General features: G+C 39.5%; 1 protein-coding gene across 4 annotated transcripts; it reads right to left on the reverse strand.

Annotated features, from left to right (window-relative positions):
• Nucleotides 1–7,423: 7,423 nt before the first annotated feature.
• Nucleotides 7,424–12,600, reverse strand: LOC103049567 (nuclear transport factor 2-like). 4 transcript variants are annotated; one of them, XM_007426435.4, is made up of 5 exons: nt 12,542–12,600; nt 9,659–9,766; nt 8,731–8,802; nt 8,440–8,538; nt 7,424–8,099 (listed from the first exon to the last, which is right to left on the reverse strand). In XM_007426435.4, the coding sequence occupies exons 2-5, from the start codon at nt 9,755–9,757 to the stop codon at nt 7,986–7,988; spliced, it is 384 nt and encodes a 127-aa protein (XP_007426497.1). In that variant the 5' UTR covers nt 9,758–9,766; nt 12,542–12,600; the 3' UTR covers nt 7,424–7,985. The 4 variants fall into 4 exon arrangements, with proteins under 4 accessions (XP_007426497.1, XP_025021321.1, XP_087986738.1 ...); XM_025165553.2 differs by lacking the exon at nt 12,542–12,600 and adding an exon at nt 12,298–12,528; XM_088130612.1 differs by lacking the exon at nt 12,542–12,600 and adding an exon at nt 11,616–11,838.
• Between the last annotated feature and the right edge of the window lie 2,280 nt (nt 12,601–14,880).

Raw genomic sequence — 14,880 nt, forward strand, 5'->3', positions numbered from 1 at the left:
ACTCCAAAAGATTCACCTTTCCAAAGTATGTTTTTTAAGATATTCAGAACATTAAATACTGTACACCCAGGTGCAGTACTACATGGAATATTATTATTTCCCATCCCACCTCTGATTAATGTAGTTTTTTCATTGGTGCAGGATTAGTCCATATAAATGCAGTCCGCATACTTTAAAGATAGTATTTCAAACAGATTGTAGTTGGGATTGTGAGATTGAACTCAGAAATGAAAAAGAAGATTTTTCAAGGAGCTTAGAATCAAGTTACATGATCATTGCTAGTGTAGGCTTTGTTGGCTTGGTTGATTATTTTTACTTTTGAGACCTCTTGGCTGTCTCCATTATCATTGTCCAAGATGTCAAACAGAAAATATGGGTCAAGAATAGGTGTAAAACTTTGCAGTTTATTACCTCAACAGGAGAGTCGATAAAATGGTACTGAGGGATATTCTTTCTCAAATAATCCTTCAGACTCTGTCCATACCTATCTATTCTGCACTCTTTGGTTTTTAACAACTACATAAAACACTGGTGGTTTAGAATGGATTATCATCAGAATGCTGACGGCACTATCATCTGTAAGGATGGTTTGCCTGTCTGGGTTGCTATTCCCCTAAAGGAAGATGTTAGTTTGAGAGTACTCCTAGATCCATCTGTGTCTTTAGAAGCTTAATTGTCCTCTGTGGCATGAAGCACTTTGACAAGCTTAAGATAGAGATCCAACTACAGTTATAATTGAATAGCTTCCCCTCAGTAATCCATGCCCTGGAAATTTCTTACCTACAGCAGTATGCTATACTGTACATAGGCTATCTTTGAAAGTCGTTCAGAAACTTCAATTACTTCTGAATATTTCAGCAAGAGTACCTGGACATTATTATCATATTATGTCAATATTATACCATTTTACTTATTTACTTACTTATTTATTTATTAAATTTATATGGCCACCCATCTCACAAGAAGTGACTCTAGGGGGTATACAACAAAGATATCAAACAATGAACAAGTCAGAAAATAGTCATTATTAAGAAGTTTAAAAAGCATAAAAAAGCATCCCTAGCCCCTAATTTGTTTCCAGTCTTAATTTAAGGTGCTACTTTAATTATAAAACTCTTCATAGCTTGGGACCAATAGCTAAAGGGATACCTCTTCCCTTGTACTCCTATCCAAACTTGCTCCAGCTGCCTTCACATATAAGGTACAAAAGGACCTTGCCTGAAAGAGGCCTTCTCAGTGATGGCTATCAGCTCAGAACGCCCTCCCTAGTGGAGGACATCTGATCTGCGTGGCAACTTTACTATTTTTCTGGCATCAAAGACATTTTTATTTTCTCAGTCTTTTAATTTGTCAATATATTATTATTTTAAGATTACCTCCCATACTGCAATGGGGCATTTTAGTTAATAATATTTGCTGCTGTTTTACTATTACCACCAATTATGTGTTTCAAAGTTTAGCTGTGTTTTTAGTAAAAAAAATGTGGTTTTAATATTTTGTGAACCTTTGGGAAAGACAAGTTATAAGTTTTAATATAAGTAAACATAAATATGATTCTAAAAACAAGTAGAATTCTCTTTGTACAACTGAACATTCCCTTTCTTTCTTCCCCACCCCAGTTCCCAAATATGGAGGGGTCCCAACTTTCCAGAGCAGATTTGGGAAGACAGCAGAGGGGAGGAAGATCAACTATACACGTACCATTATTAAACACAAATTATTGGCCACAATCCCATTATACTGGAATGCTTATGTTACTCATCTTACTTAGTTCTATGCATAAAACTGAATTGTCTTGATATCTGTATTACTACTAACATTTTGATTGATTGATTGATTGATTGATAATGTGCCATCAAGTCATTGTCAACTCTTAATAACCACATAGATAGACCTTTTCCAGCATGATCTTCTCCCCAACCTAGCTCTAAGTTTACTTAATTTTTATTCACCTTCAATATTGTGCTAGGTACTGAACACAGAGGGTTCTCAATATACATTAGATAAGCAAAACAAGGGGAGAAAGAGCATACCAAGAACTGACAAATGGTTCCAATAGAAGAGAATATCTGTAGTTATAATGGTATGTGGGAATGACCTTGGGAGGCAGGGGAAAGAGCCGCAGACTAGACAACTGTCAGATAAGAGGCAGCTTAGCCTGCAGAAGCAATGGGAGTGGGGCAAATGTCTCAGAAGGGACCCTCCCTAGTTTCTTGGACTGTAAAGGTGAGGGTAGAGAGATGTACTTTGAGACTTTTAAGATTGATGTCAGCCTTGTGAGGTAGTCCAGACAAGAAGCACACCCAGATGTACTAGCTCTAATTTTATTGTAAGTTTACATTAACAGAATCTTGCAGGTCTGAAAGTACATCTCTCCCACCCCTGCCACCTTTACAGTCCAAGAAACTAGGGAAGGTCCCTTCTGAGATGTCTGCTACACCCCCATTGCTTCTGTGGGCTAAGCAGCCTCATATTTGTCCATTGTCTAATCTGCGGCTCTTGCCCGCCTCCCAAGGTCATTCCCATAAACCATTATAGGAGCTCAGGGTTGAATTGTAGAGTTCTTGGTGCTTTCTGAGCTTGGTTGTTTGTTTGCAGACGTTTCATTACCCAGCTAGGTAACATCATCAGTGCAGTTGGTAATGAAACGTCTGCAATCAAACAACCAAGTTCAGAGAGCACCAAGAACTCCACAACTGACAAATGGTTTCATTTTAATTTGTATATTATTGTATTAATGTCATAATAACAACACTTACTATCAGTTGTTCTCGATCTCTTTAAAAAATAATTTAAACTAATCAGAATGAGGAAAGTCCAACTGATATTGCGTGCAAACAGTTTAGAAAGAAGCACTCACCCTCTTGTGTTTTGTAATGGATACTTGCTTTCCCAAAACTAAACAAAAATGTCACAAATTCATCGTTGATGGTAAGATACCAGACACATCTTCTTCCTTTGATGTCTAAGCTTGGTACAAGAAACATATTTTCTGTGATACCTTATTCAATGAGGAGTATCTCAAATATTCTACAAAATTAGATTTCTAAGGTGTTGATTGAACTTTCTTTTTGATCTCTAGCACATTACCAAAGTAAGAGATCTTTTACCCACAAGAAGAAATCCAACATTATTCTTTACACTAGTGCTTATGTCTATTTTTAATATTGTATTCCAGAGTCTATGAATGTCATCTAATATGTTGATGTGTTGATTTTCTTCCAGTCACCTTAAATAAGACTTGCAAGTAAAGCTTTCCCTGTTTACAAATGATTTTTTCAGCTTGTTGCATTTTATTTTGTTCTTGAGAATACATCCTTCAACAGAGTTTAAAGTAAAATAGAGAGGAAAGGGGAGAATCTCCATGTATCATAAAGGATGTTGCCAGAATCAGAACCAGGATAAGAACCCTTGTTTCATATCTTCAGTTAATTATGAAGCCCACTATATTATCCATAGTATGACTTCAGGGCAATCCAAACAGATGACTGTCTCCTGTTTACTAACAATTAAAATGAATTTTGCAGATTAACTGAACTTTTTTTCTGGAAAGAAAAATGCCAGAAGTGATCAGAGAAGACAGAATGATATGGAATGACATTGGCTGGAACCCTCATGAAATTGTGTGAATAAGGCAAAATGCACAATGAAACCTTGTCTGAAAGCATCTTTTTTTTTTTTTTAAAGAGTTGTTTCAGTCAAAGATTTGTTTAATTTCATCAGGATAGCAACAGGGAAACATCATTGTTGAAACTGAAGTCTGAGAATAGAAAAATCATCTGAAAATTATGTAATCAGTTTAATAGCTCAGTTTTTTGCCTGTCTTCTTAATGGTGTGGAATTTTCCGGAATAGGAAAGTTCCCAAAGTAAATGACAGTTAACACCAGTGCCTTGTAGTTCTCAAAACATAACGAAAGTATATTTTCATACCCTTATTTCAGTATTATGTGTGTATATAGAGATTAATATATCTGTATAACTTTATCTATCTGGAGGAAAGATACTGTTGAAAAAATCTTCGCAGGTCTGTAATGCAAACGAAAGCTGAAGTAAGATAATAAACATAGTTGCTGTTTCACTTAGCAACCACTTTGCTTAATGACCGAGTCGCTAGTCCCAATTGTGGTTGCTAAATGAAAACTACCTGTAAAGATAGTGTTAATGCTCATGGTTTGTGCTTCTTGTCTATACTATCCTGAAAGGCTGACAATTAGATCCTTTAGCTGTTATAACTCCAGCTAGTGCAAGGTGATGTTTTTACTATTTTCTCAGTTCTCTGTATCCTTACAGAGTCCTCTCCGTAGGGCTCCAAAGTGCATTTACTATCGGTCCAGATATTGGGTTGCAGCAATGGAAAAGAGCCTGAAAACACAACAGTTGGCTTGACTGCTTGCAGCTGAAGTAATATTCAAAAGAGGCCAGCAACAAATTTTTCCCCCAACACCCTCCCAAAGTCTGCCTCTAACTAGAAAAGTAGGAACAAAATAAGTTAAAACAGCATCTGGAAGTAGGAAATGTTTTAGAACAGCTCCCTCAGGTTTGATCTGGGCAGGAGCAGGCGGTCATCTTTGCTTTTTTCCCCTTCCTTTGATAGCAGACAGTCAGTGGAAGGGGGAGCCTCCCTTTAGTGAGTAAGGGTTAGCAACTGAGATGGCAGTCTAGTCAGCAGTCCAGTAGGAATGGCTTTAACCCACTGAAGGCAACGGCAGACTGGAAAGTGCATCTTGGCAAGGCACTTCCTAAAGGGCAAGCACATAGTTGAGTTAGAAATGCCGTTTGAAGGAAAAGGTAGTGGCCACACCCTGGCCCCCAGGTCGCTTGAGCCCAGCAAGAGCTGTGTCCTTCAGGCTGAGCAACACAGCAATTGGAGCCTGGGCCATCATGCAGACACAGCCTCCAGTGTCTGAAAGGTTAGGCAGTCCATACCATGCAATTGTAGCCACTAGAAACATAGTTGTAGCTTCTAGATCAGTGTTTTTCAGACTTGGCCACTTTAAGATGTGTGGACTTCAATTCCCAGAATTCCCCAGCCAGCATTAGTTTGGCTTTCTAATAACTACTTTCCAATATAGGCACAATCTTTTTCCATAGTTACATAAATGTTACATGACCAGGGAGATCAGCATTAAGAGGGAGAGTTCAAAGAAGGGAAGAGCCAACACACTTAATATCTCCTTTAGTTACAGTTAGGTAAGTGACAGAAATAGGAAGAGTTGAGTGATGTGATGGGTAAGTTACAGCGCTTGGAATAGTTTGGCTTTTGAAAGATGCTTGAACGGACAACTTTCAAACCAAACTATGTTTTTTTTTAATTTCCCTCAGCCTTTCCTCCATGGTCCATGCATTTGGCCAGCTAAAAATGGTTCTAAATCTGGAACGCTATTGTAAGATGGAGGATTTGAGCCGATCACATCCCACCTGCATATACTTGTTCTATGGGAGGTATATAAATACACTGATACTGCCACTTCATATGCTAGTTGAATGTGGGTCTGGCCAGCATATACATAAGTGGCAGGAGGAATAGCTACTGAAATTAATACTGCTCTATTCTCAACCCATTAAGTGTTTTCGTATGTCCCTATATAAGGTACAATTTCCCCTCAAGCATGTCATTTATCCTTCCATCCAACACTATCAAAAGCTCTCTAGTTTTCATCCTGCAGAATAGTTTTGGAATTGTCCCATCTCACTGCCTGATTATATAATAGAAATCAAGGAAAACTGTGTATCTTTGTTCTTGGAATCTGTAGCTTTCCTTGGAATCATGGACTAGCAAGAGATAAGAGGCCTAGCATCAGGATTCACATCATTTCTGAGAAAACATGTCATGGTAAATGAAGAAAACCTGTTATTTTGGTGCCTTCAAGCCATTGTTGACTCCTGGCAACTGCCTGGACTAGCCCCTGCAGTTTTCTTGGCAAAAACTTTTGAAAGTGGTTTGCCATTGCCTGCTTCCTAGGGCTGAGAGTGACTGGCCCAAGGTCATCCAGCTGGTTTTGTGCCTAAGGTGGGACTGGAACTCACGGTCTCCCAGTTTCTAGCCTGGTGCCTTACCTACACCACCAAACTGGCTCTAAGAAAACCTAGATCCTGCTAAACTGGAAGTTTCCCTTCTGGCTTTCAAACAAATCTTAACTTAGAATACCGTAGCTTCTGAATGTTCTGTAAAGCCAGTTTTCCCATATACCGCCAGAGAAACTAGTTGAGGATAACGTGCCTCATTTGGTCCTCAGTACAGCAGATGACAGACCACACAAACCTTTTTGAGTAAAGCCCCTTTCTGCACTTGCTCCATGAAGCTGCAAAGCAGCCAAATATGTCACTTCAAAACCTTCCCAAGGCCACCAGCAAAGCGAAACAGCGGCTGCTCCAGTAGCTATCTCAGCAGCAGAGGAAACTTCCATGAATCAGCTTCAAGGCTCTAAGGAGCTGGAGGTGCTTTGGGGCTTCATGGTCTACAGGGGCACTTCTATAGAAAATGCCTCATCAAATAATTTGTATAATTCTAGTAGGAACCCAGCTATTGTGGTTGGAAATCAGGATTTATGGTTTTGGAAGATATGTGAACTCGGCCACTGTTGAGTTAGAAGGAGCGATCCATGATTCTACCACTGAGGTCTGGAACAAGAGGATGGCTAAATAGGAAACTGATAGGCCAGGCCTACCCAGAGTAAACTGGCCAATGATATCTTCCCTTGCATACTTAATAGCACATTACTTCCTGATACAGATTTTTGTCAGGACTGTTCTGAAGAGAAAAACCCCATAAAAAAAACTATGCCTTTCCCATTTTTCTAAGGGTAGATAACGCAATGTCTGAGTTATAGATTGCAGTGAAGCAGAAGACTGTGTTTTGACCTCTGCAAGCATTTTGGGATGCTTGATGGTTCCTTTTAAATCTCATTTCAGAGACATGGACTGGAGTTCAGTTGCAGTGTTTAGATGGTGAACACTGCACCTCTGTTAATAAATCTAAATAGTACAAAATTCCAGTTAGTCTTCAGCAACCTCCTTTCAAAGGAAACCAACCCTGAGTAAGAAATTACCTTGAAACATCTCACTGCTCAAAAAACAAGGTACATTTGGCAATAGAATCACTACAAATTGAAAATATGCATGTTTATATTCTTATGATCAAAGAATTTCATAAGAGAAGGCATCCTACTTTAGAAACAGCATTCAATGTTTTGTAATTTTTATGGGGTGAAAAACAGAATTGTGTAAAATTATATTTTTTTTGCCACACATTGCATCAAAGGGTTTTTGTTTAAATGCAAGGTATAGAAATATACAGGTTGAAACAGAGAATATGTAGCACAGTTTATATCACTTCTTTGCAACCATTTTGAAAGAATAACTACCTTTAGAACTAGATTAATATTGTGGATGGGGCGTTTTCATCTCAGCACACTTGTTGAAACTTGTAATATGAAAGGCAGACCCATTGGTCATATTTCTTCTTCTTATAGTGATTTACAATATCAGTTTAATCAGCTCCAGTTTTCAGTGGTTTGCTCTGCTGTGTCACTTTTGTATGAATTAATATTTATATGTTCATGGCTAACAGATGTGGATTACTTTTCCTGAGGTAATATCACATTATTAAGAAATAATATGAAAATATTATTAAATTTGAATCTTGTGAAAAATGGTATTTAGGCATAGCAATTCTTCTTTTGGGTTCACTAACAGGACCACATGCAGATTATTTTGTTGCCACACTGCTATTTGTATAAGAAATCAATACTGTATATCTCAACAAGTTTAATATAGTTAAAATAGCCAAAGTATTTTCTTATAAAATATTAAATGTTTTATATTAAAGGAAAGAATATCTAATACTGCAACTATCTTAATTATTTCAGTTAATAGGAGATAAATGCTTTTCAGTTGCAGTTACAGAAAGAGAACAATTCAAACACAAAATCAAAATTTATTTGATATTTAAAAGGTGTAAGAGGCAGGGCCAACAGCAGAAATTTCAAGCAAAATTGTATAGAGCCAGCCTAAATATGTCATTAGAACAAACCCATTTGTCATTCATGTTTTTGAGAACAAACAACTGGTGGAACCCCATTACTGGATCATCATCCACCTACATTGAGAGAAGACAAGCTTAATGTTAGTGGGTCAACATATAAATAAATTCCACACAGTAATTTAAATATTATAGAAAAAACTAAGCAAATGCATGCATTTCTGAGGCTCACTGATTTCAACAGAAATACATCAATGGAATTTAACACTTCTGGTAAGATTGTACTGTATCTGATGTCATTTTTTGATAGATTTAGTTTATGTCTCTAATATACTTTGAGAAAAATACTATAAAACAGTAAAATACACTCTGGATGCCTTAATATTCTAGCTGTAATGTTAAGTCTTAGAAGCTTTGTATGTATCTTAACCAAAGATAAAACAATCACAAATCTCACCTTCAGTTGGCCAACTACCATACTAAGGATACAATTGTCAGGAGCTGGTTGATGATCCTGGGATGTTATATTATGCTGAATTTTTTGGAAAGGAAGCCTCTGTTATCAAAAAGAAGACCATTAAATCCTTAGAAGGTATCACATAACCATAAGAAACGAGAGAGTCCACTAGGACTCTTCTGGCTTCCCCAATAAGGAACATTTTACAGGTAATTATTTAAAGTCACTGCATGGAACATTAAAGATAACAACATTAATTAATTATGAATTTTAGACTGATAAATAATATACCATCAATTTTTCCATAATTGAAGCTTTTCCTTGGAACTGTTGACCTTCCCATGACAAACAGGAAGCATCTGTCTGCAAAAAAGGGACATTTCAGTAACTTGCACATTGAAATTATCAAAAGAAAGCAAAATACACAAATGAATAATCTCAGGTCTAGCGCTGGCAAGAAATCCTCAATGAATTATCCACCCACCCTACCAGGTCTGGTGCAATATTTTCTATATATTGGACCTCAGAGTGATAGATAAAAATGATCTTATCAGAGCTTGTCAGAGAAGGAAGGAAAAGAGGGAGCCAGAGAGAGAGGAAGGAGGTACCAAAAATGAAAACAGAAACTGTTAAGAGAGAAAAATATGTAGTACTATCCATTTTTGCCACTGACACCATCCACTCATTGTTTTTCCCCCATTCATCAGTCGACAGACATTTCTTAAAAGGTTAGCCCATATCTCCCTCTCCAGAAAACAAAAAGATTGTCCACCCCGGTTTGCAGCTTAATCTCCATCTGTGCACACCCACACTGTTAAAGGGAGCAAAGACAATGTGACAGCGTAAGGGATACTGATGTAATGGACTTGGACAGAAAGCCATACAAGGATACAGATAAAGAGGAGCTGGATTTCAATTCAAACCAGCCCAATCTCCCAGAGCACCCAGTAAGAGCCCACCAGCTATGACAACCCAAAAACTTAAGTTGTAAATACACAACAAGCTTCCAATCTTCTGCTCTGGCCAGCATGTAAGAAAAGAGCTTGAAGTAAAGCTGCTGGTTATTTTCCACCAGTCCTGCTTGAAATTGGGTGGGAATTAGACCTTTGAACTACAACTTTTGCTGCTTTTGTAGACACAAAAGAGCTCTCAAGCCAATAACCCATTCATTGCATCAACAGGATAATCATTGTTTGAGCAAAGATATGTTGATACATACATAAAGGGCACCTAATTGTTCCCTACTGGTATCAAACTGTTGATAATACAGCTGTATAAAACTTGTCCCAATCTGCTCCCAAATAGGTCTTTCTGCCATTTTACACACCTGCAAAGAGAAAAAAAAAGGACATTCTTCATTACTCAAATGGAAATAGCAGTCAAAAACCTAGCAAGGTAATCACAAGCTCACCTATATAGAACCAAGTCTGGCAGTATAAATGTACTAAAACATCTTTCAATCATACTGAAATTAAATGAGAGAAAACATAGGTAGTCCTCATTTAGCAACCACAATTGGGACTGGCAACTTGGTCATTAAGGAAGTGGTCATTAAGTGAAACCATGACAATGCTTATGATCTTACTTCAGCTTTCCTTTGCTTTACAGACCTGCGAATGGCATAAATGCAAGGACTGGTCATAAAGTTACTTTTTCATCACTACTGTAACTGTGAACGGTCACTAAACGAGACAGTTGCTAAACAAGGACTACATATATAGAACTCTACAAAATTTGAATCACACGTACCATATATATACTCAAATTTAGAAGTGACGTATATGTCTACTCTTCTCACTCATTCACTCTTTCCTGTTGATTTTATATTAAATTCCTAACCAGGAATTGTTTAACTCTGGATTAGTAAGAAGCCCAAAGTCATAAAGTCAGAGGCTGGGTTTGTGTATCCACTGTCCTATCAGTATGTATGTCCTATCAGCATGTCCTATCATATGTATACTTTTCACCCAGGGCTTTTGGTGTTTTAATCTTCAGTATTTATTGTTTTGATTTCTCATGCTTACATTCCTTGCTTTTTTAAATGGCATTTGTTACATCATTAATTAACCACCCAGAAATGTTAAAGAAGTGGCTTCATATAAATTGTCTGGATAAATCAATAATATGTCCTGTTTGCTTTTGCTTAACATGTGAGTCCATCACTGCAATCTGTAATGATAATTTATGGCTACTGGCAGAGGTGAGCAATATTTTCAGATGCCCTTCTTCCATTTTTTTCAATATAGCTGAAATTTCATAAAATTTCACCTGGGCAAGAATCCTGGAATCTTTGAAGTGTATCAATCTTCTCAGATTTCAGTCATGTTTAGTTTTACTCAATTTTGGGACAGTGTAACAGGTGGCATTTTATGATGTATTAGATTCCTTGGCTCTGCTCTATCGCTGACCCCTGAAGGCTAAAATCTTATACTTCATATGGGGATTCCAGAGTTCAAACATCTGCAAAAGATGGTTGTCAAGACTTTTCCAGAAGACTTCCAGTAAGGGCAAGCCTGCCCTCTCCCAACTAACTGGTTCTACTGTCAAAATATCCTTAATCTCAAGACATTTCTCCAAATATTCAATCAAAAGCTAATCTATCATTTGTCCACTGGATCTACTCCTCCCCAAGAGCTGCCTGCCTTCCTCTATAAAAAAGCATTTCATGTATCTGAAGAAGGCTATTGTGTAACTGCAGTGAAAAACACAGAAACAATTGTACATAAGTGATTAATTTTCCAGCCTGGACCCACTTTATTAATGTTATTGTTCTTGTTTTACTCTCATTATTGCTGATTTTTGATCATATTAATACAATTTAATTTGAAGAATCCTATCAGAGGCCCTCAATATTTGCTCAATATACTGTATACAATTGTATAGATTAACAGTAATTTAAGTCTCTTATATTAAAACCCTATACATTAGCCACCAAATACATGGGCCTTTAGGAGTCTCACCGACTAGATCCACATCTCACACAAGATGGCTGGTTTGGTTTTGGCTTAGCAAGTTGTATGAACAGGGATAACAAGGGTTTGTTTAACAAACCTGCCTTAGGTGCACTGTTTGAACCCTGCGTGTAAACTTGGGAAATAATTCCCAGTGAAACACAATAGGTCAGATCTGAGTAAATAATCAGAAAGTCAACCAACATAATCTACTCATTCATTTACTGGGGTTGTGTGTTATCTTGGGTCCCTCCGCCACATGCTTCCTCCAAGAACAGGCGCTTTTCAGTTAACACTACCCGCGAACTTGCGAATTAGCTACTGCACTTCCTAGCACCGCTATCTCCATGCTCTGAATGCCGGGGAACCACGCCTCCCCTTCTGAAAGCAACACGTTGCACCCCCGGAGATCCCTGGAGCTCCTTCGGTGGGGGCGCTTGCCCGGCGCAGGCGGAAGCGCGCTGGGGAAGGACATCTGCAGCTGCGCGAGGCAACCAAATCCGTTCGCGCCAGAAAAAGACCGCAAAGACCAGGGAACGTTTAAAGCAGCGTTTCTCAGACTTGACCACTTTAGGATGTGCGGGCTTCAGCTCCCAGAATTCCCCAGCTGGGGAATTCTGGGAGCTGAAGCTCGCACATCTTAAAGTGGCCAAGTCTGAGAAACGCTGCTTTAAAGCTTCCAACGTCTCGGCAAGCAATTGTCCGAAAGGTTGCTGTTTTGTGTAAAGCCACACAGATTTTGTGTAAAGAACCACAGAGATTCTTCCAAGCTACGCAGATCCCCCTCACCCCACAGACACCCCGTCGCTGCCGTTCGCGCGCCAGCCACCGCCAAACCGGCTCGGTCGCTGACCCATCGTAGATCCTGCGCCTAAAGCCTCCAGCTCCAGTCCACTTCTATCCTCACCTCATCGCTTGCACCCTGTAGGACGCCTCCGTTGGATCTGGGGAGGAGGATTCAGCCACGGAGTGCACCGCATCGGCGAGGATGCGCGAGGGAGCTTTCAGAAATTCGAGCAGGCAGTAGGGCATGAAAAGCACGTGAGAGCGGAATGCCTGCTGCCGCTGTCGCCGCCCCCGCCCCCATTGCCTACGGCTGGGATGAGGAAGATACAAAACCTCACAAAGTCACGTTAGGAGATGCAACTCACACGAAGAGCAGCTCTCTGAAAATCGAGCGCCACAAGTTGTGCAAACAACTTTTCTTCCAGGCTCCCGCGGTTTATCAGCCCATCCGCCCATCCAATGCCTTAGTCAGGAGCGTTCACGCTCGACAACCAACAGGTGGCGTCCCGGGCAAGCGGTAGAAATCGAATACGTCACACTTCCCTCGTCCAATGGCGGCCTGACCGCCGGCTCTTAAAAAGGACTTCGGGGGCGGGACGTTCCTGTTGATTTCTGCGTCTATTTCGGTTTCAGTCGGGACGCTCGCTGCCGTAATAAATTAAGCATCAGTTTTACAATCTGTAAGATCCATTGAATTCAGTCGGGCATGTGAAATAGATAGGATCGCTTGCTTTGCAGATAAAAAACTTTACGTAACAATGAATGTCATTTTTGGAGGAGATAAAATTGGGATATAAGAATGTATTTTTGGGTGCAATTCCTGAGCGGGCACACCTATGTTAAATGCTAACACATCAGACAACAGATTTGGAATAATAACGCTTGATGCTTGATCACTGCTTCTAATATAATTCCTGCAAGCTACAGAAACGATACCTAATGAGGGTATCTTTATTAGAATTACACCTCTCATTTTCTCTAGCTAATAATTTAAGTGCTGACAAATTTTTTCATCTGCAGCCAATGAGGCTCAGTAGGTTACAGGCTCTTTCCATGTTATCATTTTTCATTTCAAGAATTCGGTGGCCGCAGTTTTTCAGAAATGCATCTTCTACATTTTTCAGTATGGGGTACATTTTCCCTGGGCAAATGCTACACAATTTCCAATGTATTGTTGAAGTTATCACCTGCCTTTCCCCTTTAGATAATCTAGAGTAACATATGTACTTTTAAAAAATGCAAGAAGGCCAAGAAATTGGTTGGATCTCCATATAGTAGTGGGCAGGGCTAGACTAGATAATTTTCAAGACCACATTTAACTCATGCATTCTGACTTTCAGGGCCATTGTCCTCTCATAACAGCCTCTACACAGGCAGAATTTCTGTTCACACACCTGGCAGCTTGCTGAAGACCACTGGCACTAAAACAAAGACTACAACTAGAGGTATGTCTGACTATCTTTACAATCAGGACACAGGAAGTAGGCAGTTACCTTTATTTTCTGCCACTGGGCAGTTCTGTGGTTGGTGTATATAAGCCGGTTTGTTAGCTGGACGCTAAATTCCTCTTGCTAGGAGATCAGGTTTGCTTGGTGCAATATCCTCTGCTCCAGGAGCTTTGTGGCTCCTCAAGTTCATTTGACCGCAACTGGTGTTATGTCAGAGTAAGGGAGTAAAACAGCTCAAGTGTGTGATTTGGCACTTTACAGTAATGTCACCCAGGTCCACTTCTAATGTCATTGCTTTTGGTCGCAAAGTCTATCCCCAAGTCTTGCAGAATTAGCAGAGCTGCAGAACCACCAACATTGCTGAGTTTTCATATCTGCTACTTCTTATATGACATCTGACCTATATCTGGGAGAATGGTTAACTTCATTGGCTAGAACTTTCCTTCTTGGAATCTCACTGGGCAAAGCAATCTTGCAGTACCACAGTGAAGGATGGATAATTTGTTATCTTACTCATTTTGTCCATGAGAAACCACTAATGCCCAACACTGTATGGGTAAAAAGCCAAAGATATCTTCAAATTGAGTTTGACTCCTAGTGTCTGCATGAATGGAGCCCTACAGCTTTCCAGGCAATATTATGGAGGTTGTTGGCCACTGTCGTTTTTCAAAAACGTTTTTGTTTGTGCGTGCCTTCAAGTCAGTCTGGATTCCTGATGACTGTATGGACAAGTCCTTGTGGTTTTTTTGGCAACATTTTCAGAAGTGGCTTGCTCTTGCCTTCTTCCTAGGGCTGAGAGTGACTGGTCCAAGGTCATCCAGCTAAGGTGGGACTAGAACTCACGGTTTCCCAGTTTCTAGCCTGGTGTCTTTAACCACTATGCCAAATAGTCTAGCCTAAAATCCAAGCATTCCTTGTTGAACTCCTATGCAACTCTTAACATCTGACCCTGCTTAGCCCAAAATCTGCCACACACACACAGCCCACACAAGGTCTGCCACGTGCTGCCACCAAAACAAAAAATCCATTGGATGCTCAACTAATACCCAACATTATTGTATTTTCTTTTGTATTTTTGCAGCCATATACTGATAGATTGGGATACTTGGGCTAGACATTTCCTGCTGCTGTAGAATACTTAGTCAGAAGGCCCTAGGCAAGAACCCAATCATTAGCTCTTAAGCACAACGCTCATTCTAATGTATTAAAAACTTATAGGAAAGTAAGGCCTTCAAGAGGCAATAACACTGACAATG

This window comes from Python bivittatus, unplaced genomic scaffold (genome assembly GCF_059951505.1).
Source record: "Python bivittatus isolate LINGU-HERP-01145 unplaced genomic scaffold, Pbiv_v1 ctg000840_np1212, whole genome shotgun sequence".
Taxonomy (NCBI): Eukaryota; Metazoa; Chordata; class Lepidosauria; order Squamata; family Pythonidae; genus Python; species Python bivittatus.